Source organism: Hyla sarda, chromosome 10 (assembly GCF_029499605.1).
Source record: "Hyla sarda isolate aHylSar1 chromosome 10, aHylSar1.hap1, whole genome shotgun sequence".
NCBI classification, from domain to species: domain Eukaryota; kingdom Metazoa; phylum Chordata; class Amphibia; order Anura; family Hylidae; genus Hyla; species Hyla sarda.
This window is the reverse complement of record NC_079198.1, coordinates 119,874,941-119,901,391: the sequence shown is the minus strand read 5'-3', so window position 1 is coordinate 119,901,391 and position 26,451 is coordinate 119,874,941. Positions and strand designations below refer to the sequence as shown.

The following is a 26,451-nucleotide window of genomic DNA, read 5'->3' as shown; positions in this document are numbered from 1 at the left end:
GCTCGTATACACTTGTAATCTCTGCCACAATTATGAACTTAAAGTTGTATTTTGGGATTTTTTTTTTATTTGACTATGCTACAGGGGCTGTAAAGTTAGTGTAGTTCATAATATTGTGTCTTGTGGTTGTGATGGTTGTGATGGGGGTCTTGCAATTCTTATGTGATCTTTGCCCCGATGTTCATATTTTAGCAGCATACAAAATGAGTGTTCTCTAAGGCTTTTCCAGGGTTGCAGTGTGGCCCAGGACATTACATCACTAGTCAGGTGTTGAAAGGGAGCATGTCTGTGCTTCAATGGGTGGGAGGGAGATCATTCTCCACAAGATAGCAGGGAATTGTAGTTTCAAGCACAGCATGTCTGGAAAGGAGCTCAGCTGTGCTGCAATGGGTGTGGTGACTGATGTGTGGGAGGGAGAAAGGTGACCTCACACTTACAAACAAGGGATCCTGGGACTTGTAGTTGAAAGGAGGGAACTCCAACAGGAAATAGCCATTGCACAAATAGAAAGCAGCAGCGTTATAGGTGACTCACTACACAACCATTTAGCCCCAAGAGAAGCACAGATCCTTCCTAAGCATGTCGATAACTGTCTGGCAGGTAAGTGCTAAAGTCATCTTATGTTGGATAACCCATTTAACATCGTCCTATTGAACGAATTGGGGAAACTGCTCAGGAAATCCTTGTTCTTCCCACAACAGGAGTTCACACAGTGCAGATTTCATATTCTGCACCACAGGACATTCTCCTTCAATATTTTTCCTTAGGATTTCATCTGCGCAGATAATTTGGGATGATCTGCCGCTTGTGAACTTACCCTTACTCTGGAGGATTTGGCCACCCATGAATTTTAAAGGGGTACTCCGGTGGAAAACAATTATTATTTTTTTTAAACCAATTGGTGCCAGAAAGTTAAACAGATTTGTAAATTTCTTCTATTTAAAAACGTAATCCTTCTAGTACTTATCAGCTGCTGTATGCTCAACAGGAAGTTCTTTTTTTAATTTTATTTTTGAATTCTTTTTCTGTCTTACCACAGTGCTCACTGCTGACACCTCTGTCCATGTCAGGAACTGTCCAGAGTAGGAGCAAATCCCCATAGCAAACCTCTCCTGCTCTGGACAGTACCTGACACGGACAGAGGTGTCAGCAGAGAGCACTGTGGGCAGACAGAAAAGAAATTCAAAAAGAAAAGAACTTCCTCTGTAGCATACAGCAGCTGATAAGTACTGGAAGGATTAAGATTTTTTTTAATAGAAGTAATTTACAAATCTTTTGTACATTACAAAAAAATAAAAAAAAAATAATAATAATGAATTTCCACTGGAGTAACCCTTTAATAAGTCACATTGAATTTTTTTTATTTTTTTTCCTGCGGTGTCAGTTCTGCTTCTTTGCCTCCACATTGCTGTTTTTGCTGCTTTGTCCTTACGCGCGGCTTTAAGGGGAGATGGTTTTCTCAGTTAACTAGGTTTAGATTTATTTTATCTCAGGTATGGCGCGCTCCTCGTCTCGTGTCTGCAGTCTGCGCACAGTCTCCTGTTTATCACCCGTCATGCTCCGTCTTCCTCTTCTCTTGTCTTGCCTGCAGCACCTTTAATAAACACACATCAGGAAAACCTTCCTGTACGGCTCCAATTTCAAGGCGATAGACAGATAATCCTCCGTTCAGGTGAGGAGGACGGGTGCCTGGAGCAAGTCACTGTGTTTGAGCCCTGTCAGCTCGAGAGGCCGACGAGTACTGTCGTAACAGCCAAGTGTAACCTACGTCTGTACCTAGAGATGAGCGAATTTACAGTAAATTCGATTCGTCACAAACTTCTCGGCTCGACAGTTGATGACTTATCCTTCATAAATTAGTTCAGCTTTCAGGTGCTCCGGTGGGCTGGACTTATTCTGCATAAATTAGTTCAGCTTTCAGGTGCTCCGGTGGGCTGGAAAAGGTGGATACAATCCTAGGAAAGAGTCTCCTAGGACTGTATCCACCTTTTCCAGCCCACGGGAGCACCGGAAAGCTGAACTAATTTATGCAGGATAAGTCATCAACTGCTGAGCCGAGAAGTTCGTGACGAATCGAATTTCCTGTAAATTCGCTCATCTCTATCTGTACCGCCAGCAGGGATGCCTGCAATGACCTCTGTAGGGGCATGTAAATCCGATTTGGAGCCGCCGAACTAGGCTGAATGTAGCAGAACTGAGTTAAGCTGCGTTCACACGGCCGTCTAGACCTGTCCCGTTCTTCTCCCGTAAAAAAAACAAAAAAAAAACCCATAATAACGGATGTTATCCGTTTGTATCCATTTGTATCCCTTATTGGTCAGTTATTAATCCCCAAAAAAATACGGAAAAACGGATAAAAAAAAACTGGATTGAAAAAACGGATGACATTAAAGGCTCATCCGCTTTCCATAGTCTTCAATGTTAAATTTACTGTGTCCGTTTTTTCTTCCGTTTTTTTTTGACGGAAGAAAAAATACTGCATGTGCCGTTTTTTTTTTTCTGCCGTCAAAAAAACGGAAATAAGTGCAGACCGGTGCAAACGGATTGTAAAAAAAATCCCATTGACTTGAATGGGATTTTTTTTAAACCGTATTTAATCTGTTTACAGCCTGCAAGAACGGAAACGGGATTAAAATAACGGGAACAGACGGCAGTGTGAACGCGCCCTTAGTATGGTTATATCACAGTGCTTTTCAAACAGGGTGTCTTCAGCTGTTGCAAAACTACAACTCCCAGCATGCCCGGACAGCCTTCGGCTGTCCGGGCATGCTGGGAGATGTAGTTTTGCAACAGCTGGAGAAACGCTGTTCAGAAAGCACTGTGATATCAGAATGTGTCGTCCTTTGCACACTTTTTACTGGTACAGACATTACACTAGTATAGAGATGAAAGTGAAATCCAGCTCACCCCCCAATAGGCGCCAGGACTGGACTTGGAATCGTCCCACGATAATGTAGAGAAAATGACTAAGGTATGACTAAGGGCTTCTGTGGCCGAAACGCGTCAAGTTACTTGAGTCCGTGTGATGTTTCCTATGGCAACTGAATAAAGAGTTCTATTCACGAGTTGGTACTAGACATTACACTAGTATTGGTTCTGAGTATGGGAATGAACTGGTTGTCTCAGACTATTGATTATTTGTCCAATGGTTATACATTTTTTTAAATGTCTAATCCTTTTAAAGGGGTACTCCGCTGGTGCCAACTAGTATCAACTGGTGCCAGAAAGTTAAACAGATTTGTAAATTACTTCTATTTAAAAATCTTAAACCGTCCGGTACTAATCAGCTGCTGTATGTTCCAGAGGAAGTTCTTTTCTATTTGAGTTTCCTTTCTGTCTGTGACCACAGTGCTCTCTGCTGGCACCTCTGTCCGTGTCAGGAACTGTCCAGATTAGAAGCATAATCTCCATAGAAAACCTGTCCTGCTCTGAACAGTTCCTGACATGGACAGAGGTGTCAGCAGAGAGCACTGTGGTCAGACAGAAAGGAAATTCAAAAAGAAAAGAACTTCCTCTGTAGTATACAGCAGCTGATAAGTACTGGAAGGTTTAAGATTTTGAAGAAACTTACAAATCTGTTTAACTTTCTGGCACCAGTTGATAAAAAATAAAATAAAAATTGTTTTCCAGCGGAATACCCCTTTAATTCTTCGTACGGTAGACACATATCACTGCCTGTACGTAACAACATAACAATTTACTTCCAAACAAATGTGATATTATTTATAAAAATTGATAATAGGAATCGTTGTCGACAATTTTGATAATTGATTTATCATTAATTAGGGGGCGAGGCCTAGTAACATAGTCTGCTTATTATTTTTTACTACTTTTCCTGTTTTTTAGCCCCTCAATCTGCCCCTTAATGTCCCCCTCCGTCTCCTTCTACCCTTCAAGGCCTTTTTTGAAGATGCTACTGGTCTGCAACATCTGCGGCCTACCTGCAGCAGAGAGTCGACGGCCTGTAGTAGAGGCCTACATTTGGATTGGGATCCCTCGGGACCCAACCCAAAACGCGCAGGCGGTCAGGAGGTAGCTATGGGCGGATGCAAAATCTCGCACCACGCGGCAGCCTTAGTTACTCCCACTTAGCCCCACCCTCCGCTTACACAATTTACAGTCAGACTCTCCAGCAGCGCAGCAGGGTTGGGATGCTTCTCCTCCCAGTCCTGTCTCCTCCCCCGCCGCGCCCCTTTTTTGTGGAGCCTGCGCCCTGCCTGCCCTGCAGGATCCATCATCGCAGGGCCCAATAGGTCAGAGCTGCCACCAATGTTACTCACAATTCACACAGTGTGCTGTGCTGCTGCCCCGACCTGGTATGTAGGTGTACGGACTACATGATCATCCGTCAGTGATCCTCCCACACAAGGCCTCTGTCTGCAGTCTGCTCTGCACTGCTATTCACATGGGGGTAAGTGCACTGCAGAACATTGCACCCTAGTTTCTTCTAAAGACACTGGGGTGCAATGCTCTGCACATGCCCCCATGTGTATAGCAGGACTCTGCACTAGTGCAACTGAAAACACACTGCTATACACATGGGCGTGTGTGTGCAGACTGCAGAGCATTGCACCCTAGTATCTTCTCCAGACCCTAGGGTGCAATGCTCTGCAGTCTGCACATACACCCACCTGTATAGAAATATACACTACACACACTGCTATACACATGGGCGTGTGTGTGCAGACAGCAGAGCATTGCACCCTAGTATCTTCTACAGACCCTAGGGTGCAATGCTCTGCAGTCTGCACATACCCTAAAAAAAGAATGAATGAATAAACGTATGTGGTATAGCCGCGTGCGTAAATGTCTGAACTATTAAAAATAATTGTTGTTAGTTAAATTGCACGGTCGATGGCGTACACGTAAAAAAATACTAAAGTCCAAAATTGTGCATTTTGGTCACTTCATATGCCATAAAAAAATAATAATAAAAAGCGATCAAAAAGTCCCATCAAAACAAAAATGGTACCAATAAAAACTACGGAACACAGTGCAAAAAATTAGCCCCCATAAATCCCCGTATACGGAAAAATAAAAAAGGTATAGGGGTCAGAAGAGGGCCATTTTAAGCATACTAATTTTGGTGCATGTAGTTATTATTTTTTTATTTTTTTTAAGTAGTAAAATAAAACCTATATGAATAAAATAAAACCTTTATTTAATGCTATACATGAGGAGTATGTGCAGAGTATTGCACCTTAGTATCAGGAAAAAGATAGAAAATCCAGCTCCCAAAAGGGTAAAGTGCTGGGCTAATATCCAGCCCGAAACGTGTCGGAGTTTCAAGTTTTTCAAGTTTTTTACGTGACGTGTTGCAATTTTTTCATTGTTTTTATTGCATAGCTAATAAATTTAGTAGTTTTTATCTTCACTTTTTCCTTTTTGGGAGATGGATTTTCTATCTTTTTCCTGATACCTGTTAACAGTGTGGGATACAGCTCAAGGTAATCCGTGCTTCCATGAATACACCGATGATACAGATTACTACTTATTCAGACTGATAGTGAGCTGACTTACGTTTTTTCAAACTTTCATTGAACCTTAGTGTCTGTACATTCCTATGTTAGCGGGAGCGGGCGGGATTGGACACAAATGTTGTGGGCGAGAGTGGAGCAAACACCCTTCAAGGATGCGGCACCCACTACTGGACTGTACTCCAGGCTAGAGCCCTGCGCGGGACTGTTTTTTCAATCCCGCCCCTGCCCGCTCCCGATAATTTTTTTGACCAATCTGCCTGATTGGTCAAAAAATTATCAGAAGCGGGCAGGGGCGGGATTGAAAAAACAGTCCCGCGCAGGACTCTTGCCTGGAGTACAGTCCAGTAGTGGGTGCCGCATCCTTGGCCTCGGCCCCCTGGTCACAAGAAGCCTACGGTCCTGACATAGCGGGAGCCCCCCTGTCCATCCAGAAGCTCTGTTCTCCATCCTCCATGCTGTGACAGATCTTCCTGGTGCAGGAAGACGGCCATCACTAAGGTCTGTGAACTACTTCTTCTTCCCTGCAGTGAGGCTCATAGGTTAACCCTTCAGGTGCTGCCCCCCCTTTTTTCCTCCCCTGTTAACTCTTCAGTTGCTGCCCCTTTGCTCTTACCCTCTGTTAACCCTTTAGGTGCTGTCCCTTCTGTTTTCCTCCTGTTAACGCTTCACGGTGCGGTCACCATTTCCCCTCATCCGCTTGTTAACCGTTCCCTGGTCCCCTAATCCCATTTCATTTAGTCCGATTAGCCGAACCAATAATCGACCTTCTAATCTAAGTAAACGTTAGCTGCAGCTCTAAAATGGAGACATTTTAATCCGCTGCCTGTAAGTGGTGACGTTACAGTTCACGGTCTACAGGTGGCAACATCACATTTCTCTGCCCGCAAGTGGTGACATCACTATTCACTGCCCGCAAGTGGTGACATCACTATTCACTGCCCGCAAGTGGTGACATCACTATTCACTGCCGGCAAGTGGTGACATCACTATTCACTGCCGGCAAGTGGTGACATCACTATTCACTGCCCGTAAGTGGTGACATCACTATTCACTGCCCGCAAGTGGTGACATCACTATTCACTGCCCGCAAGTGGTGACATCACTATTCACTGCCCGCAAGTGGCGACATCACTATTCACTGCCGGCAAGTGGTGACATCACTATTCACTGCCGGCAAGTGGTGACATCACTATTCACTGCCGGCAAGTGGTGACATCACTATTCACTGCCCGCAAGTGGCGACATCACTATTCACTGCCCGCAAGTGGTGACATCACTATTCACTGCCGGCAAGTGGCGACATCACTATTCACTGCCCGCAAGTGGCGACATCACTATTCACTGCCGGCAAGTGGCGACATCACTATTCACTGCCGGCAAGTGGTGACATCACTATTCACTGCCGGCAAGTGGCGACATCACTATTCACTGCCGGCAAGTGGCGACATCACTATTCACTGCCCGTAAGAGGCGACCTCACAATTCACTGCCCATAAGTGGTGACATCACTATTCACTCCCCGTAAGTGGTGACATCACTTTTCACTGCCCGCAAGTGGCGACATCACTATTCACTGCCGGCAAGTGGTGACATCACTATTCACTGCCCTTAAGTGGTGACATCACTTTTTCCTGCCGGTAATTGGTGACATCACTGTTCACTAACGTGACCATATCCCACTAGTTCTACCTTTTCAGGTGTTCTGCATGGACAATAGGCAGAATATTGTCGCTCCATCCCAGGGCCCGTTTCTAGGGCTGCTGACTCTGTAAACATTTATATTCCATTTAAGACAAAGTATTTGGGTTGGGCTTGTAACCCTGACTGCCACACAATACACACATGGCGGTCGAGCATTAAATTATCAGGTTTATTATGCTCGAGTCTGGAGACCCATGTAACCATATGGCCTTTGTTTTACATGTGTATTTTTAATTCTATACTACAGACGAGGAGTCCTCACGGACGCAGTCAGGACGGGACCTGCGTTTGTAGTACGGATGAAAATACAAAAACATGTATATAACACGCTGGTGTGAAACCGGCCTGAGAGTATTGTATCATATTTTATTCTCGGATTATGAGTACATTCACCTATTCCGCGGCAGAATTCATGCTACAGGTTTAAAGCTGTGTTTAACTGTTTATTTGTATTGACTTAACAGCTGTGTTTCCCAACTAAGGTGCCTCCAGATGTTGCAAAACTACAACTCCCAGCATGCCTGGACAGCCTTTGGCTGTCCAGGCATGCTTGGAGTTGTAGTTTTGCAACACCTGGAGGCACCCTGGTTCGGAAACACTGACTTAACAGCATAAAATCTGCAGCAGATTTGGTTGGTATGATTGTACCCTTAGGGTACATTCACACGAGCGGATCCCCAGCATATGTTACACTGCAGATCCGCCGCTGAAGGACCGCTGTATAGTGCCTTTACAAGTGCCTGCTCGGAGCGGCAAAACGCCTGTATGTGAGTGTAGTGCTGGGCGGTATACCGCTTCACACCGAACACCGGTGTGTTCTTTCTTTACGATATGAATTTTTCACATACCGCAATACCGTTTCCATAGCAATCAACTCCAATGCGTGATGGCGTAGAGAAATATCCGGCCGCACAGCGTCTCTGGGAAGTGTAGACCGAGCCGCACTGAACTGACTGTGGGGAGCTGGGAGGGGACTACAACTCCCGGCGGGCACTTGACTTCCGGGTGGGTGCGGGAATCTCGAGTAGAACTGCGGAGACATGGAGGAGAGTTACCGGGCAGCCTGAGCGAGACCCCGGGTACCATGGCGAGGACCGCCTGTAAACTCGAGCAGAACTGCAGAGACATGGAGGAGAGTTACCGGGCAGCCTGTGCTAGACCCCCGGGTACCATGGCGAGGACCGCCTGTAAACTCGAGCAGAACTGCAGAGACATGGAGGAGAGTTATTGGGTGGCCTGACCGAGACCTCGGGTACCATGGTGAGGACCCCCGACCACCTGACACTATACTGAGGACCCCCCCTGAAATACCATTAAATACCATGAAACCGCCGTAATTTAGAAAAATTCCATGATACACATTTTTGGTCATACCGCCCAGCACTATGTGAGTGTTTTGGCTAAGACAAAATGACTTGGAAGGAACCATTCTGGCATCCAGCACTGGAGACACCTATGCCTATCTATATCTTTTACTCACCCTAACACCCTAGATACATTGCCAGTAATCTTTTCTGAAAAAAGCCCTGCCCAAGGACCAAGGATATACATCTCAACCACACAACCCAAACTCAACTGCAACATTGCTACCCAATGGCACCCATGTCACTTCCACAGATTGGCTATGGCCACCAGCATGCTATCCTTCTTCTGACCTACAATTATCCCAAATCTTCAGATCATTATCATCCATCTACCTTGCAACCTGACAAGTTCCTTTTCCATGCATGTAACAGAACAATTGGGCGGCTCTTTGGTTGTTGTAATGCTCAGCTTTCTTAGTTAATTGAATAGCAAATCTATATTCTTGCAAATCTAGGTAAACCTGCGTGAGAAACCATGTGAGGGCAATGACAATGGACAGTCCATGCAATGGGGCTAATCCACGTCATAGCAATCTGGCATCACAATTTTTTTCACATATCAATTAATTTTTTTGTTAGCGAGCAACAAAAATAGCTGAAAATGTATTTATTTTATAAAGAATATTTATAGGGTAAGAAAACCAAAATTTTAAGTTCTCTTTTAAAGGGGTTATGCACCATAAGGTAATTTTAATACTCACCTGCCAGACAGTAATGAACATGCATCGGAAGGATCTGTGATTGTCTTGGAGCTAAATAGCTGTGTAGTGAGTCCACTATAATGCTGATGCTTTCTTTTTGTGAAATGGCTAATTCCTGTTTGAGTTCCTTCCCTCCAACTAAAAGTCCCAGGATCCCTGGTTTGTAAGTATGCGGTCACTTTTCTCCCTCCCACACATCAGACACCCCACCCATTGAAGCACACCTTAGCTGCCTTCCAAGCTGTGCTGTAAACAATAGACCAGTGTTGGCTAACCAGGGTGCCTCCAGCTGTTGCAAAACTACAATTTCCTGCAGAATGATCTCCCTTCCACCCAGCGGTCGCTCCTTTGAACACCTGACTAGTGATATAATGTCTCGGCCGCACTGCAACCTGGAAAACCTGAGACGACATTTTGTATGCTGTAAAAAAAAAAAATTAAGGCCGGGTTCACACCACATTTTTGCAAAACAGTTCCTGTATACGTTTTCAATTTGAGAACCGTATGGAACCGTATTGAAAATCGTATGCAATGACTCTTCATTGAAAACCATATGCCAAAAGATGCATCCAGTTGTATCCGTTTTGCATATTGTTCGGTTTTGTCTTTTTTTTTTTTTGTTTTTCTCGTACCCAAAACCGTAGCCTACCACGGTTTTTGGTCCGGGTGAAAAACCTTATTGAAAGTATACCTTTTCTATTAACATGGGAGTCAATGGGAACCGTACAGAACCGTATGTGCACAATTTTTTTCTTGATATTTCAATCAAACAAGTGAAACTTTATGCATAATGGAGTGAAAAGTTAAAAACGTATACGTTTTTTTCCTTAAAGGAAAACTGTCAGCTTTCTTCCCCTGCACTAACTAGTGGTACTGGCTGGTAGTGCAGGGGACGCTGATCAGTTTAATGCTTACCGTGCCCGGATCTGCCTCGCCGTTCGGCCTTAATCTTCTATTTTCGGTATATTCAAATGAGGTGCTAACTGGCACTCTGACATCAGTGCTGGGCCGCAGCGCTGCCCAGCTCATTAATATTCATCCCCTCTCTCTTCATTACAGAGCGGGGAGAAGAAAGAGGGGAGGAATATTGATGAGCCGGGCGGCGCTGCGGCCCGGCACTGACGTCAGAGTGCCAGCTAGCACCTTTGAATATGCTGAAAATAGAAGATTACGGCCGAACGGCGCAGCGGATCCGGGCACGGTAAGGATCAAACTGATCAGCGTCCCCCGCACTACCAGCCAGTACCGCTTGTTAGTGCGGGGGGAGAAAGCCGACAGTTTTCCTTTAATAAAACGGATCATTTTTCAAACTGTATACGGATAAAAATTTGTACACACGTTTTGATACAGTTTAGTCCGGTTTTGAGGAATCCGTTTTTCATTCAAAAACCTGATACGGGAACTGTACTGCAAAAACGTGGTGTGAACCCACCCTAAGGCTGCATTCACACCTCGTTTATGGTTTCCTGACCGGACCTAAAACCGTAGTATATTATGGTTTTAGGTCTGGTCACAAAGCCGGATACTGGTAAAAAATGAGCCGACCGGAGTCACTGTTTGACTCTGGTCGGCTCATTAAAGTAAATGAATTTCAGCGCCGGTCTGGCTGGGGTACGGGAGCGCCCGGTTTTCCCCTCCCCAGCTGGATCCGGCAACCGTAGGCTGAAAACGAGGTGTGAACACAGCCTTACATCACATAAGAATTGCAAGACCAGCCATCACACACAGGTACAGACACAGAACGGCACTAAGGCTGCATTCACACTTCGTTTTTACATTAAGTGTGCCGGATGCGGCTGGGGGAGGGGCAAAACGGGCTCTCCCGTACCCCAGCCGGACCAGTGCTGAAATCCATTTACTTTAATGAACCAACCGGAGTCAAACAGTGACTCCGGTCGGCTCATTTTTGATCCGTATGCGGTTTCCTGACCGGACCTAAAACCGTATTATACTACAGTTTTAGGTCCGGTCACAAAACCGGATACGGATCAAAAATGATCCGATTGGAGTCACCGTTTGACTGGAGCCGACTGGAGTATTTTTTTTTCTTCTACTTATATGTTTTGACTGTGTTAGGCTAGGTTCACACTACGTTTTGTACTTACGGTTCCCGTATATGGCTGGGAGGAGGGGCTTAATCGCGGCGCCCGCACTCAGCCGTATACGGGAACCGTATTTAATGCATGTCTATGAGCCGACCGGAGTGAACCGCAGCCTCCGGTCAGCTGCGTTTTTTGGCCGTATGCGGTTTCCCGACCGTATACATTTTTCCCGTATGGAACCGTATACATGTGCGTTTCCCATTGACGTCCATGTAAAAAAAAAAAACGTATGCGGTTTTTAAACCAGAGTCAAAACCGTGGTTGACCATGATTTTGTCTCCAGTTTAAAAACCGTACTGCAACCGCATACGTTTTTTTTTTAACATGGACGTCAATGGGAAACGCACATGTATACGGTTGCATACAGGAAAAACGTATACATTTTTACTTTGCACATGCGCATTTGAATCCTAAAGTCCCCACCCAAGACCCCTCCCATTAAAAATGGGCAAAATTTTCAAAAACGTATGGCTTTTTTTTTCTATAAAAACTGAAGGAACTGTATGCACTTTTAAAAACAGTATACTGTTTAAAAACGCATACGGTTTACTTTTTCCCATACTGTTCCATCCGTTTTTTTTCCCCATACGGTTTTTGATAGAAAACGTATGCGGGAACCGTAGTTGAAAAATGTAGTGTGAACCCTTAGGCTGGGTTCACACCACGTTTTGTTAAATACGGTTCCCGTATACGGCTGGGAGGAGGGGGGCGGGGCTTAATCGCGGCGCGAGCACTCAGCCGTATTCGGGAACCGTATTTAATGCATGTCTATGAGCCGACCGGAGTGAACCGCAGCCTCCGGTCAGCTGCGTTTTCGGCCGTATGCGGTTTCCCGACCGTAGGCAAAAAACGCGTTTGACCACGTCACGTTTTTGCCTGCGGTCGGGAAACCGCATACGGCCAAAAACGCAGCCGACCGGAGGGTGCGGTTCACTCCGGTCGGCTCATAGACATGCATTAAATACGGTTCCCGAATACGGCTGAGTGCTGGCGCCATGATTAAGCTCCGCCCCCCTCCTCCCAGCCGTATATGGGAACCGTAAGTACAAAACGTAGTGTGAACCTAGCCTTAGGCTGGGTTCACACTATGTTTTTCAACTACGGTTCCCGCATACGTTTTCTATCAAAAACCGCATGGGAAAAAAACGGATGGAACAGTATGGGAAAAAGTAAACCGTATTCTGTTTTTAAAAGGGCATACAGTTCCGTCAGTATTTATATAAAAAAAAATGGGAGGGGTCTTGGGTGGAGACTTTAGGATTCGAATGCGCATGTGCAAAGTAAAAACGTATACGTTTTTCCCGTATGGAACCGTATACATGTGCATTTCCCATTGACATCCATGTAAAAAAAACAAAACGTATGCGGGTTGCAGTACGGGTCAAAACCGTGGTTGACCATGATTTTGTCTCCGGTTTAAAAATCGTACTGCAACCGCATTCGTTTTTCGTTTTTAACATGGACGTCAATGGGAAACGCACATGTATACGGTTCCATACGGGAAAAACGTATACGTTTTTACTTTGCACATACGGTATACTTAATTGCGGCGCGCGCACTCAGCCGTATTCGGGAACCGTATTTAATGCATGTCTATGAGCCGACCGGAGTGAACCGCAGCCTCCGGTCGGCTGCGTTTTTGGCCGTATGCGGTTTCCCGACCGTAGGCAAAAAAAACGCGTTCGACCACGTCACGTTTTTGCCTGCGGTCGGGAAAACGCATACGGCCAAAAACGCAGCCGACCGGAGGCTGCGGTTCACTCCGGTCGGCTCATAGACATGCATTAAATACGGTTCCCGAATACGGCTGAGTGCGGGCGCCGCGATTAAGCCCCGCCTCCTCCTCCCAGCCGTATACGGGAACCGTATTTAACAAAACGTGGTGTGAACCCTACCTTACTTGGACCAATGACAACCACTAGACCGCACTGTAAAGAGGGCGCTCATAGAATTGTGTAGTGTTGTCTATCCCTACTCCCCTGACAACCTACACCACTGTTTCCCAACCAGGGTGCCTCCAGCTCTTGCGAAACTACAACTCCCAGCATGCCCGGACAGCCTTCGGCTGTCCGGGCATGCTGGGAGTTGTAGTTTCGCAACAGCTGGGGGCACCCTGGTTGGGAAACACTGAGCTAAACATTCTATGACATTGATATTTCTATGTGATTTTTGCATTGTATCTCTTATGTTCCTCCAGACCTCCGATAGGCACGGCCGGGGCTGATTTAGAGAGTGGCATTAGATTGCTGGTAATTGCACGGATGAGGCCCCCCGCTCCATGATCTTGGAGATGTCTCTCTATCTCCTTGATGCGGAGAATCACAGTCAGAGGAGATTTATTCTTTGCTATGATAAGGAGGCAGCATATTGAGCTCCAGTGCAGTAATAGTGATTCACGGGATTGGCTCCTAAGCACCTTCATTGTGAAACGCTCTGGTGAGTCTTTTTTTTTTTTTCGAAAATGAAGGTTAAAACATTCTGGCGACTCCGTGCCATGTCCGCTAAGCCGTTCTCTGGCCCCAGTCACTAGATGTCTGCTGCACTGCCTAGAAAACTACGACACGGGGGGGAAAAAATGTTTTTTCTTTTGTTTTTATTAAAACTAAAATGTACCATTTTAACTTGACATTTTTTTTAATTTAATATTTATGCAAACATGTTTGTTACTTTATCTTTGGTGACCTGTATGAGACCTGCATTGTACGGCAGGCATGCTGGGAGTTGTAGTGTCATTGCAGCCACGGATTACAGACCATTGACCTAAATGGATTGAGCAAGCTAAGGAAACGTCTAGTTTTTCATGACAGCCGGTGTCGGTAAAGTTACTGGAGAAGGGAAAAGATGGAAATCGTTCTATACTAGTGATTAGACTCTATATAGGGGGAGATTTATCAAGACCTGTCCAGAGGAAAAGTTGCTGAGTTGCCCATAGCAACCAATCAGATCGCTACTTTCATTTTTGAAAAGGCCTCTGCAAAATGAAAGAAGCGATCTGATTGGTTGCTATGGGCAACTGGGCAACTTTTCCTATAAATCTCCCCCAATGTCTGTCTCTGTCTATCTATCTATCTATCTCATATCTATCTATCTATCTATCTCATATCTATCTATCTATCTCATATCTATCTATCTATCTCATATCTATCTATCTATCTCATATCTATCTATCTATCTAATATCCATCTATCTATCTCATATCTATCTATCTATCTCATATCTATCTATCTCCTATCTATCTAATATCTATCTCATATCTATCTATCTCATATCTATCTCATATCTATCTCATATCTATCTCATATCTATCTCATATCTATCTCATATCTATCTCATATCTATCTCATATCTATCTCATATCTATCTCATATCTATCTCATATCTATCTCATATCTATCTCATATCTATCTCATATCTATCTCATATCTATCTATCTATATATCTCATCTATATCTATATATCTCATCTATCTATCTATCTCATATCATCTATCTCATATCTATCTATATATCTATCTATATATCTCATATTTATCTATATATCTCATATCTATCTCATATCTATCTATCTATCTGCATGACATCATCTGAAGCCTTACAGGGGAGAACTTCCTCCCTCACTCTCCTACACACAGCCCAGAGCAGTGAACTGTGTGAGATGAGCTATGATTGGATAATGCTGCACCCCCCCCCCCCCCCCCCTCAGCATTTCCTGTTCTGTCAAGCCAGCAGGAGTCCAAAGCCTGTGCATAAGATAGGGAAAATGTTCTCTGGACAAGTAGGGAGACACCTAGTGGCAGGTTTTTTAAACAAAAATTAAACCTGGAAAACTTCATATATTTTTTTTAAACAAAGTACATTAGGAAAGTACATAAGAATGGCAATAGCAACAATTAGTTTTAATCAGAGTGCCCATTTAACAGATAGAAGAATGACAGAGGGGATATGATAGAAACTTTTAAGTACGTAAAATACATTTAAAAGAAGAAAAGCTACCTGGAGGGGTAATGTTTGTGCAGTAATATCAGAAAGTAGATAGAAGAGCATAACTCAATCATGGAACTAGTAGATGGGTGTAATCAGGTGGTTTCCCTACCCAGGTCACAGGCTCCACTACTCACCTGTTAGCGCTCCGGTCCTCACCCTCTGAGACTTACTGGTCTCTGGAGTGATGCTCTGCTCTCCGGATCATCGTCGTGACATTGCTGTGTCTGGTGGATTGACTTACCAGGCTGTCTTTTTTTTAAGGTAAGAGACAGGCCTCCTTTGCAGCTCGAGAAAACAGCTGGTGTCAGGGGGCTTGGCTTCTTCTTGTCTTTCCTGACAAGCCAGACCCCTGATGACGTTTGCGTTCCATCTGTACGTGCTGACGTTCCATGCTTCCCCCGCATTCTGCAGATTGCCAAGATCGCGTGACACCGGTACGGTGTAACGTACAGATGGACCACAAACGTCATCAGGGGTCTGGCTTGTCAGGAAAGACAAGAAGAAGCCAAGCCCCCTGACACTAGCTGCTTTCTCAAGCCGTAAAGGATCGCGGAATAGGCTCGAGACAAGCGTCACCCTGACCTGAACGGAACGCTGAACCTCGGGGGACTATGTAAACCTGAAAAGGTGGAAGATCCAAGGCAGAGCGGTACAGCGAGTAAATGTAGAACAAACATAACTTTTCATAATGGGCAGGATAGTTAAAAGTTAGTTTACCCCCGGAATACCCCTTTGAGGATGAATTGGAGGGAAGCAAAAGTGATAGATGTAAGGCCACAGCGGAGGATGTAGTCCAAGCGGGAAATGGGAAAGTGGATTTGAGAAATGTTCTTGAGGTGGAGGCAGCAGACGGTGGTATATACACACACTATAACCAAGATTTATCAAACTGTGTAAGAGAAAAAGTGCAGGGATTTTTCCACAGCAACCAATCACAGCTCAAGTTTCACTTTACATCAGCTACTTAGCTGAGCTGTGATTGGTTGCTGTGGAAAAATCCCTCCACTTTTTCTCTTACGCAGTTTGATAAATCTTGGTCATTGTGTGTGTATATAGACAATCCAGCACACCCTGCTCTGTACTGAAAATCACCCCGAAACCAGCTGTCTGCAGATGGGTGCTTCCTCCTTCTAAAAAGATTAGTGACTTTCTAAAACTTTGGAGTAGCAGTGTAAGGGCTCATTCACACTGTCATTGGGTTCCGTCCCATTCACGGTCAGTTTGCACCAAACAGCGAAGCCGAACAGATCCATTGCACAACGGACAATGCTTGGTCCTGCCCGATTCTGTTGACTTCAATGGGGTCCGTCAAGTATCTGGAGTTGAGCGGAGAAAAATAATCATACATGCAGTATTTTTTTTCTTTGCTTAAAGGAGTACTCCGGGATGGGAAAATTGCCCGTCATATTGCCGGCAGTAAAAAAATAAAGAGGTACATACCTTCCGTCACTCCCCCGGTGCCTCTGGCAACCCGCTCCGGCCTCCGCCGCGATCCTTTTCCTGGTTGCTGGTGGTCGTCGATTCATACTGCACTCAGTCAATCACCGTCAGCAGCGAAGTCCCGCCTCGGCCGGCGATAGACTGAGCGGCAGTGTGACGTTTTCGGCACCGGGGGAGTGACGGAAGGTAAGTACCTCTTTATTTTTTTTACTGCCGGCAGTATTAAAGGGGTACTCTGCCCCTAGACATCTTATCCCCTATCCAAAGGATAGGGGATAAGATGTCAGATCGTCGCGGACCCGCTGCTGGGGACCCCCGGGAGTTCGCTCTGTGCGTAATGACGGGCGATACGGGGACGGAGCAGTGTGACGTCATGGCGCCGCCCCTCGTGACATCACGGCCCGTCCCCTTTCAATGCAAGTCTATGGGAGGGGGCGTGACGACCGCCACGCCCCCTCCCATAGACTTGTATTGAAAGGGGCGGACCGTGACGTCACGAGGGGCGGAGCCGTGACTTAACGATGCTCCGGCCCTGTACTGCCCATCATTACGTGCAGAGCGAACTCGCTCTGCGCAGTAATGATAGCGCGGTGCTGCAGCGGGGATCCCGGGGGGTCCCCAGTAGCAGCACCGCGGCGATCTGACATCTTATCCCCTATCCTTTGGATAGGGGATAAGATGTCTAGGGGCGGAATACCCCTTTAAGGGCAATTTTCCCATCCCGGAGTACTCCTTTAACTCTCTAAATGGCGACAGCGCTGCCTTTAGTGAACCTAGCCAAACACTGATGTTAAAGCTACCTGAAAAGGTGGTGTGATTGAGCTGCTTTGCATGTGTATATATATATATACTCACTGAGGGTCGGCCCACCAGTTATAGCCCTACAGCCAATGATTATATTCTTCTCCATCCCAGTAATGAACAGAGAGGTTGTTATAGAAGATTACACTCTTTTTGGCCTAGTAACAAACTTCGTCGGCTGTCCTGACCTATCCACTCGTCTTTCATCTGAATTATGTCATACGTACAACACTATCAATTTATTTTTTATTGTATCTACAGTTGTTTTTTTGCGTATAATATTTGAGGTGAAAATGATCTTTCTGTTCCAATAATAACAGCTAGGGGGCAACCTGGAGCTGTGCTTTTAGAATTTTTCTGTCCGGTCGAGACGTAACCCTTTAAGGTCATTGAAGTGAATTTGCTTACATGTTGTTTTAGTTCTTTGTGATCGCAAAAAAAATAAAAACAGCAACCAAGTTTACTACCATATCGTAGGTGAACTCTTTGTAGGTTTGCAGGTACATGACTCACACCAGTTTTTCCCAACCAGGGTGCCTCCAGCTGTTGCAAAACTACAACTTCCAGCATGCCCGGACAGCCAAAGGCTGTCCGGGCATGCTGGGTGTTGTAGTTTTGCAACAGCTGGAGGCACCCTGGTTGGGAAACACTGACTTGGTAATGTTTTGCTACTATGTGGGGTAATAAGGCTGGGACTGTCAAGCCTGGAACCCTGGAAAGGATAAGTGACTAAAATTACTCCAGGTAAATTTTAACCTGCAAATAAATCTACGTCTGTTATTTCTGATTGTTTAGTGTTTGGACAGATTTAGAACTGGTGAGTTACAATCTGGGAATTATAGCCTTTTACAGGCAGCGTAAAGTAATGTGATAAAGCGCAAAGTATTGTAGTATTACAACAACTCAGCTGTAAGTGTCTGATGATAAGCTTATTGAGTGAAGAAGCAACCAGCAGAATAGTGAGTGCAGCTCTGGAGTATAATACAGGATATAACTCAGGATCAGTACAGGATAAGTAATGTAATGTATGTACACAGTGACCTCACCAGCAGAATAGTGAGTACAGCTCTGGAGTATAATACAGGATATAACTCAGGATCAGTACAGGATAAGTAATGTATGTACACAGTGACCTCACCAGCAGAATAGTGAGTACAGCTCTGGAGTATAATACAGGATATAACTCAGGATCAGTACAGGATAAGTAATGTAATGTATGTACACAGTGACCTCACCAGCAGAATAGTGAGTACAGCTCTGGAGTATAATACAGGATATAACTCAGGATCAGTACAGGATAAGTAATGTAATGTATGTACACAGTGACCTCACCAGCAGAATAGTGAGTACAGCTCTGGAGTATAATACAGGATATAACTCAGGATCAGTACAGGATAAGTAATGTAATGTATGTACACAGTGACCTCACCAGCAGAATAGTGAGTACAGCTCTGGGGTATAATACAGGATATAACTCAGGATCAGTACAGGATAAGTAATGTAATGTAATGTATGTACACAGTGACCCCACCAGCAGAATAGTGAGTGCAGCTCTGGAGTATAATACAGTATGTAACTCAGGATAAGTAATGTAATGTAATTTACATAGTGACTCCACCAGCAGAATAGAAAGTGCACCTCTGGAGTATAATTCAGGTCGTATCTCAGAATTTATAGTATTGACAAAACATAGAAAACACATGGCAGCTCCTACTTTTGGTAAAGGTATAAAGATTTGCCTTAATAACTGTTAAGTTACATAACCAAAATGCAAGACAATTTCTTAAACTCCTATTTTTATCTTTTTTCCTCTTGTGTGTTAAAGAGAAACAATGTTATTTTTTAAATAATTATTTACAATAGGTGTTGATCCTGTATTTCCTGGTGATGTTACCCTATAGACTTCACACCAGCTGGATCTCTGCGAGGAGAATCAGTACCTTCTGAGAGTTGTTATATATATATAGTAACATGGGATCTCACCAGTATTGCAATATTTTCCACTGTTTTCATAGGGAAAATTCTAAATATTTCAAGTATCTCTTACATTCATTGCCTTATGGGTATTTTTTTTTTTGTATGTAACTGATTAAATGTTATGATGGAAGCATTTGTGTACTGACAAGCGAGAACATTTTCAAGCACCCTATTAGAACTCTCAGATTTCGATCTCTTTGAACTAACTGGGAAAGATTTGCAGGAAGGCTTCACCCTTATATAGGATGTGATGATTGCCAACAAATATGCTGATATTTAAAATGGGCACTGTCACTTTGAACTTTTAATATGTCGTAGAGACTTGTCAAAAGTTTTGATCCGTCGGGGTCTGAGGGTTCACACTGCAACCTATAGCTAGGACTAGGTAGGAGACGAAAGCACTAAGCGAGACAAACTTACAGTGTAAGGGTCTATTCACACGGGGGAATTTCCGCCTCAAATGAAAGCCCATAGACTTCTATGGGATTCCGCACTCCCATTCACACTTCTGAAATTCCGCAAGCGGAATTTCAGAAGTGTGAATGGGAGTGCGGAATCCCATAGAAGTCTATGGGCTTTCATTTGAGGAGGAATTCCGCAAGCGGAAATTCCACGGTTTGAATAGACCCTAAGTCTATGTCTTGGTCAGCTGCACTTTTCTCCCTTCTCATTCTAACAAATGGTCGGGGTCTGAACACTCAGACCCCGACCTATCAAAACTTTTGACATGTCTCTTGGACATGTCAAAAGTTTTTTTTAAGTGACAGGTAGTCAGGGTTTACAATTGGGGTACGTATCTTACGCTGCGGATCCGCCGCTGAAGTACATCTGTATGGTGCCTTTACATATGCCTTCTCGGAGCGGCAATACGCCGTTACGTGCAGGCACACTGAAGCGATGTGCGAGTCGCCGTGCATGCGCGGTGCACTCTCACACATCGCAGCCGCTCCCCCTGCTCTATGAGCTAGGTCCGAGAGCTGCCGCGATGTGCGAGTATACTGCGCGTGCGCGTGGCGACTTGCACAACGCAGTGTGTCTGCTCATAGCGGTGTATTGCCGCACCGAGCAGGCACATGTAAAGGCAGCTTACAGAGGTCCTTCAGCGGTGGATCCGAAGCGAAATATGTGCGAAAAAATCCGCTCGTCTGAACGTACCCTTAGTCAGGGTTCACTAGTAGTATTTCTGTCCGTATTTGTAGCCAAAACAAGAAGTAGAACTGATACTGAAAAAAATGTATAATGGAATAGTTTTCTTTTCACTGCTTTGGACCCATTCCTGATTTCGGCTACAGATAATGAACAAATCACTTTGAGGAAAATTCACTAAAGTGTGTGCCTGGTGCGGATCAGCAAAAAGTTGTGCATTTTGCAAAATTTTGTCGATTTTTCACTGTTCACGTGAGCAGCGGGCAGGTCTTGGTGCTTGATGTATGAAACTCCAGTCTTAGTTACCGCACCTATATGTAAACCCAGTCTTAGGGTACGTTCACACGAACGGATCCCCCGCGTATTTTACGCTCCTGATCCGCCGCAGAAGGACCGTTGTGTGGTGCCTATACATGTGCCTGCTCGGAGCGGCAATACGCCACTACTAGCAGACACACTATGAAGTGCGAGTCGCCGCGAACATGCGCAGTATACTCTCACATCACGGCAGCTCTCGGCCTAACTCATTGAGCAGGGGGAGTGGCCGCGATGAATGTGAGTACACCGCGCATGAGTGTGTCTGCTTGTAGCGGCGTATTGCTGCTCCAAGCAGGCACATGTAAAAGGCACCATACAGCGGTCCTTTAGCGGCGGATCCGCAGCGTAAAATACTCGTGTGAATGTTCCCTTAGGCAGTTTTACCTGGCCGTAATACAGACAATCTTTGTGTCCATATTACAGCCATAAGTCCTGGTTTGACCGATCTGGTGACCCAAACTATTAGGCTGTGCTCACACGTCGGAATGTTCGCACGAAAAATGTAGGACTGCACGGGAATACGCCATCTCATAGACTGCTATGCACTCTGTGCAGAGTCCACAGAAAGAATGGACAGGTTCATTCTTTCTGCGGACACGGAAATGCGGCCGTGTTCACAGGGACCTTGCTGCTGTGGAATCTCAATTTCCGCGCGGAAATTCCGAGGTGTCAACGCCTTAGCTGACAATTCTGGAAAGTTTCGCCTTTGCCACAGCCGGCGACACGCTGGTTGGAAAACACTGGCGTAGTAGAAGGATACATAAGATTGTTTACTTTATTTTGTTTTCAAAAAGTTTTTATTGTTTACCGGTTCATACTTGGGCATAACATCGGCCTGGATTATTAGTTTTTTTAACGGGTTGCACTTTGTACAAATTTATACAATCGATACTGTTCGCTACTTTTTATATCATTTATTTTTGTGACCTTGTTTTTTTTATATACACTGTTTCCTATGTAACAACTGCAGAAGGCTGTATCTGCCAAGCGCCTGCCTTCCTCCCTACGTGTGTGAGCCCTGATACCTGCGCCGCCGCTGCTGGCACGGTGAAGCCGAGCGTCTTTAGCGAGATCTACAGCCTCATAATTAGCCTCCTGCATTTCTCCCTGAGTGCTGGCATCAGCACTGTGCGATAGCTGCCTCTGATTAACAGCCGCTCTGCAACCATTTCCTTGTGCCACCGATGACCAAATTTGTCACTTCAGTTTTGACACGGACCTGATTTCTTGCTAAAACTTTGCTCTGCCGCTGCTGGCTCCATCACTTAATGTTTCACATTGTTCACGGCGGTGGGGGCCGCTGAGCTAACGGGCATTAATGTGCCGCCTTCTTCTCCGCATATCCCTCTCTCGCTCATCTCCAGCCCTAGATCCTTACTTTATATTAAGAGAGGCTGTAATATAGTCCCTTCTGTCTGGTGTCTCCTATGGGAGGTGTCTGGACCCCTATCCTTCCCCCCCCCCCCCCCCCCCCTCTCAGTGTCCAGCTAATTGTTTCCTGCATCTATTGAGATAACTCTTGACCTGACTCTTTGTCTGGGGTTAATAGGCATCCAGACATTACTTTTCCTGCTAAAATGGTCCCGTTGCATCTGCTCTGCTGCAGGCATTTGCTTTTCCAGTAGAGTTATTGCTGTAGGTTAAGAGGTTGCGGGCCCTTTACTGCATATATACACAGGCATGTTTGTATGACGCATGTGAGCCTGTATTTTTTAGAAACCTACATGATTTGGTTATAATAAATCAGTGATTCCCAACCATGGTGCCTCCATCTGTTACAAAATTACAACTCCCAGCATGCTGGGAGTTGTAGTTTTGCAACAGCTGGAGGCATCCTGGTTGAGGAACACTGCAATAAACCTTGCGGAGTGGAGACAAGGTGATTATGTCCCTAAGAGTCCCATCAATGGTGGTGTACAATTATTTCTGGTTCTCTTCATTTCAGGTGGTAGGGCTAGAGTTGGACTGTTTTGCCAGCAGTACACACAAGTGCTTCCTTTCGCTTACTTATCTGGCCAATCACAGAACAGAACCTACTCCTCTCTGCAATGCATCGACATAGTGCCTGTGAGAGTGCACCAGCTGGGGGATGATTTACATTACACTACTATTAATGACATGTGGGGCGAGAAGCAGCTACTTGTGCACTGGCTTTGCAGAGGTGTAAAAAAATATGGCAATTTTGTAAATACACTATTCAAATGATAAAGTTGTTAAAGCCGGCTTCCTTTTTCACAGTGAAACCATCGGTGCCGCTCCCAAAATATCACAGCTGGTCTTTAGAAATATGTTCAGTATTTCTCTCCTATTTTTGCCTCGTTATCTAGCAAAGTGGGCATTTGTTGCTGGATAAGATTTATGGCATCACAACACCCCATAGAAAAAATAATTCTCACTTACCTTTCTAAGAACAGGTATAGACTTCTATTCAAGGGGATTTTAGGGAGAACACGACTGATTTCCTCCAAAAACAGCTCAACGTGTTATTTGTGTTGTTGCAGCTCAGATCTATACAGCTGCAATACCAGACACAACCTACAGACAAGTGTGGCACTGTTTCTGGAAGAAAGCATCCATGGTTTTTAAACATTTTCAGACCCTTAAATGACTTCATCCAGTATGTTTGTCCTGAGGACAGGGGTGGTGTACATTAGTCCTATCAAAATTTTTGAGATGTAAGAAAAGAATTTCAGGTGCCCATATACCTCCAGTGGGTTTTGCCAACTCTGTAAGGTGTATGTCGGCCTTCTGATCGTCCCCTAACAGGCGATGACTGCGGAGAGAAGGGTCGATTATTGTTGGGTTTTTGCCACCTGACCCTATTGTTCTGTGAGGGATTAGCTGGCACCAGAGCTCTCTGGCTGCAACTTACCCCTCCTCAGGATCATTCATGCATATGGGGGAGGTTTGGAGAATAAACATTTGGCCAACAGTTATTGATAATGTATGGCAGCGTTTAGAATCCTGTTCCTGTTACATGGAGCTCACAATCTAAATGTCTGGTGTCTGTCATTTGCTTATCTGCACCCTTCAGACACCGGTGACAACAATCCAACATTATTATCTGGCCTGGGACAAAACTAAAGGCCCCCATATACATTAGAGAAACGTTATCTTAACCTGCCGATTATGGTAGGACCAGTTGTTCTCTCTCAAGATGATCTGCCTCCATAGGTGTCTGGCTCCATAGGTGTCTACCACCATAGGTGTCTGCCTCCGTATATGTCTGCCTCCATAGGTGTCTGCCTCCATAGATGATCTGCCTCCATAGGCGTCTGGCTCCATAGGTGTCTGCCTCCATAGGTGTCTGCCTCCATAGGTGTCTGCCTCCATAGGTGTCTGGCTGCCGTTTCTCCTCCCCCGTTGAGAACACGTGCATACCTGTTGAGAATACATTTGTATGGTGGGATCAGGAGGAATAGCTGGCAGTGACCAAACAGCTGACACATTTAGAAGATGTATGGGCCTCTTTATTGTTAGGTTTAACCAAATTGTTTAGAATGACAGGTTTTAACATTTAAGGTGGCCACACACAATAGTAGAATGTTGACCAGTCCCGATAACCAAGTTCACACTGCCGTTGTGCCACGACCCGTTCTAGGTCTGTTTGGCTTTTCTTTTTCTTTTTTTTTTTTCCGCTGAATCCTTTTGTTCTCATTGGAGAAATGCCTGCCACCAGAAGAGTCTGTAGGGTCCAGAGGTGTCTGGCAGCAGCTTATTTCCCTCTCCCCATTGAGAATACCTTGGCTTTGGCAATGATGCTAGCATGTATGGCAATGAAAACAAAGACCAGTGATTGGCAGTAGTCACGTGCCACTGTGGCATGTCACTTGTCTAGGGAAAAAAAATTAAGACCACTGGAGTTTTGGGGCTAGTGTGGCGGATTTAATAGGTGACTAGTTTGTATTGACTATTTTAGAACGTTTCATGCAGAATGTTTAAAGGAAATCAGTTATCAATGTCACCTGCACAAACCTATTGGTACAGACAGGTAGAGCAAGACACTAATGACAACCATACTTACCTGGTCCATTTTCGTGCTTCGGTTTTCTATCTTCTATCGGAGCTTTGGTGTCACCGCTGCTGTTTGCTAGAAGCAGGACCCAGCAGACAAGCAGGAGCGGTGACGTCACGAAGCTCCACCGATGCTCCAAGTCGGCCTGGAACAGAAGATACCGAAGAAGATAGCAGGAGAACCGGAGCACGGAACGGGACCAGGTAAGTATGGTTGTCATCAGTGTCACCTGCACTACCTGTCTGTACTGACAGGTTAATGCAGGTGTCACTGATGACCTATTTCCTTTAACGTCTTTCAACTTTTGGAGAACCCATTGAACAGCTTAGCTGAGCCCCAGTAATGTGTGGGGGACATTTCATGGATTATTGTACATGGCCTGGTGTAAAGATAATTTTTCTCAGAATACGTATCATGAAAGCAAGACACTGAAGCAGCAGGGAGTGTTGCTCTGAAGCCTGTAGAATTATCAATGGACTAAATACTCCAGGAATGGACTAAATACTGCAGATTTATTTTGCTTTTAAAAACTTTAATAGATAAAAACAGTAGGAAGCACAAAAAGTTAGTTTTCTTTTTAAAGGTATACAGTGGTCCCTCAAGTTACAATATTAATCGGTTTCAGGATGACCATTGTATGTTGAGACCATAACTCTATGGAAACCTGGAAATTGGTTTTGAACCTCCAAAATGTCATCCAAAAGTAGGAAATCGTGAGGATTAAACAAAAATAAGTAGATAACTAATACAGATAAAGCAAATCCTTACATATAAAAGTACAAAAGATCTTCTGGGAGCTATAATCACTGTCTATGTAGAGGACAGGAGCTTCTTCGGGGTCCTGTACAGTACACAGTGTCCTAAAAAAGTAACATGGAGCCGCCCTCACCTGGTGTCCAAAGGATCAGCTAACCCTGGTACAGGTAAAGAATACCGAACATGTAATACCTCCCTGTACTGTAGGGGGCTCTACCAGACACCAGTCAGTGCATACACTTCAGTAATACAGGTAAAGAGTAGTACAGAACATGTAATACCTCCCTGTACTGTAGGGGCCGCTACCAGACACCAGTCAGTGCATACGCTTCAGTAATACAGGGGTTTTACCAGTGAATGCCCATTCTGATTGGTCAGATCTTCCGGCCATTGACATGTTTCACAGATCTGGACTGTCTGTAGTATTGTATGTTGAGTCTGGTTTCAAGGTACAATGGTCCAGAAAAGACCATTATTTGTTGAAACTATTGTATGTTGAGGCCATTGTAAGTTGAGGGATCAGTGTACATAGCTTTTTTTAGTCATATTTTGTTAAATGAGAACTCCGGAATATAAAAATTGTGGCCCATACTGCCGGCAGTAATAAAGTAAAGATGTACATACCTTCCTCCGCTGCCCCAGGGCCTCCGGTCTCCGCCGCAATCCA

General features: G+C 44.9%; 1 protein-coding gene across 4 annotated transcripts in view; it reads left to right on the top strand.

Moving 5' to 3' along the window:
- PEX14 (peroxisomal biogenesis factor 14) overlaps window positions 1–26,451 on the top strand; it is a 196,913-nt gene that overhangs the window by 87,451 nt on the left and 83,011 nt on the right. For 2 of the 4 annotated variants that reach the window (XM_056543810.1, XM_056543809.1), the window contains exon 1: window positions 10,307–10,447. The exons of 1 other annotated variant lie outside the window; for it this stretch is intronic. In XM_056543810.1, coding sequence (XP_056399785.1) covers window positions 10,337–10,447 — 111 coding nt within the window. In that variant the 5' untranslated portion in view covers window positions 10,307–10,336. Of the gene's footprint in view, window positions 1–10,306; window positions 10,448–26,451 lie in introns of those variants that run through there. One more of the 4 variants, XM_056543808.1, reaches the window with a different exon arrangement.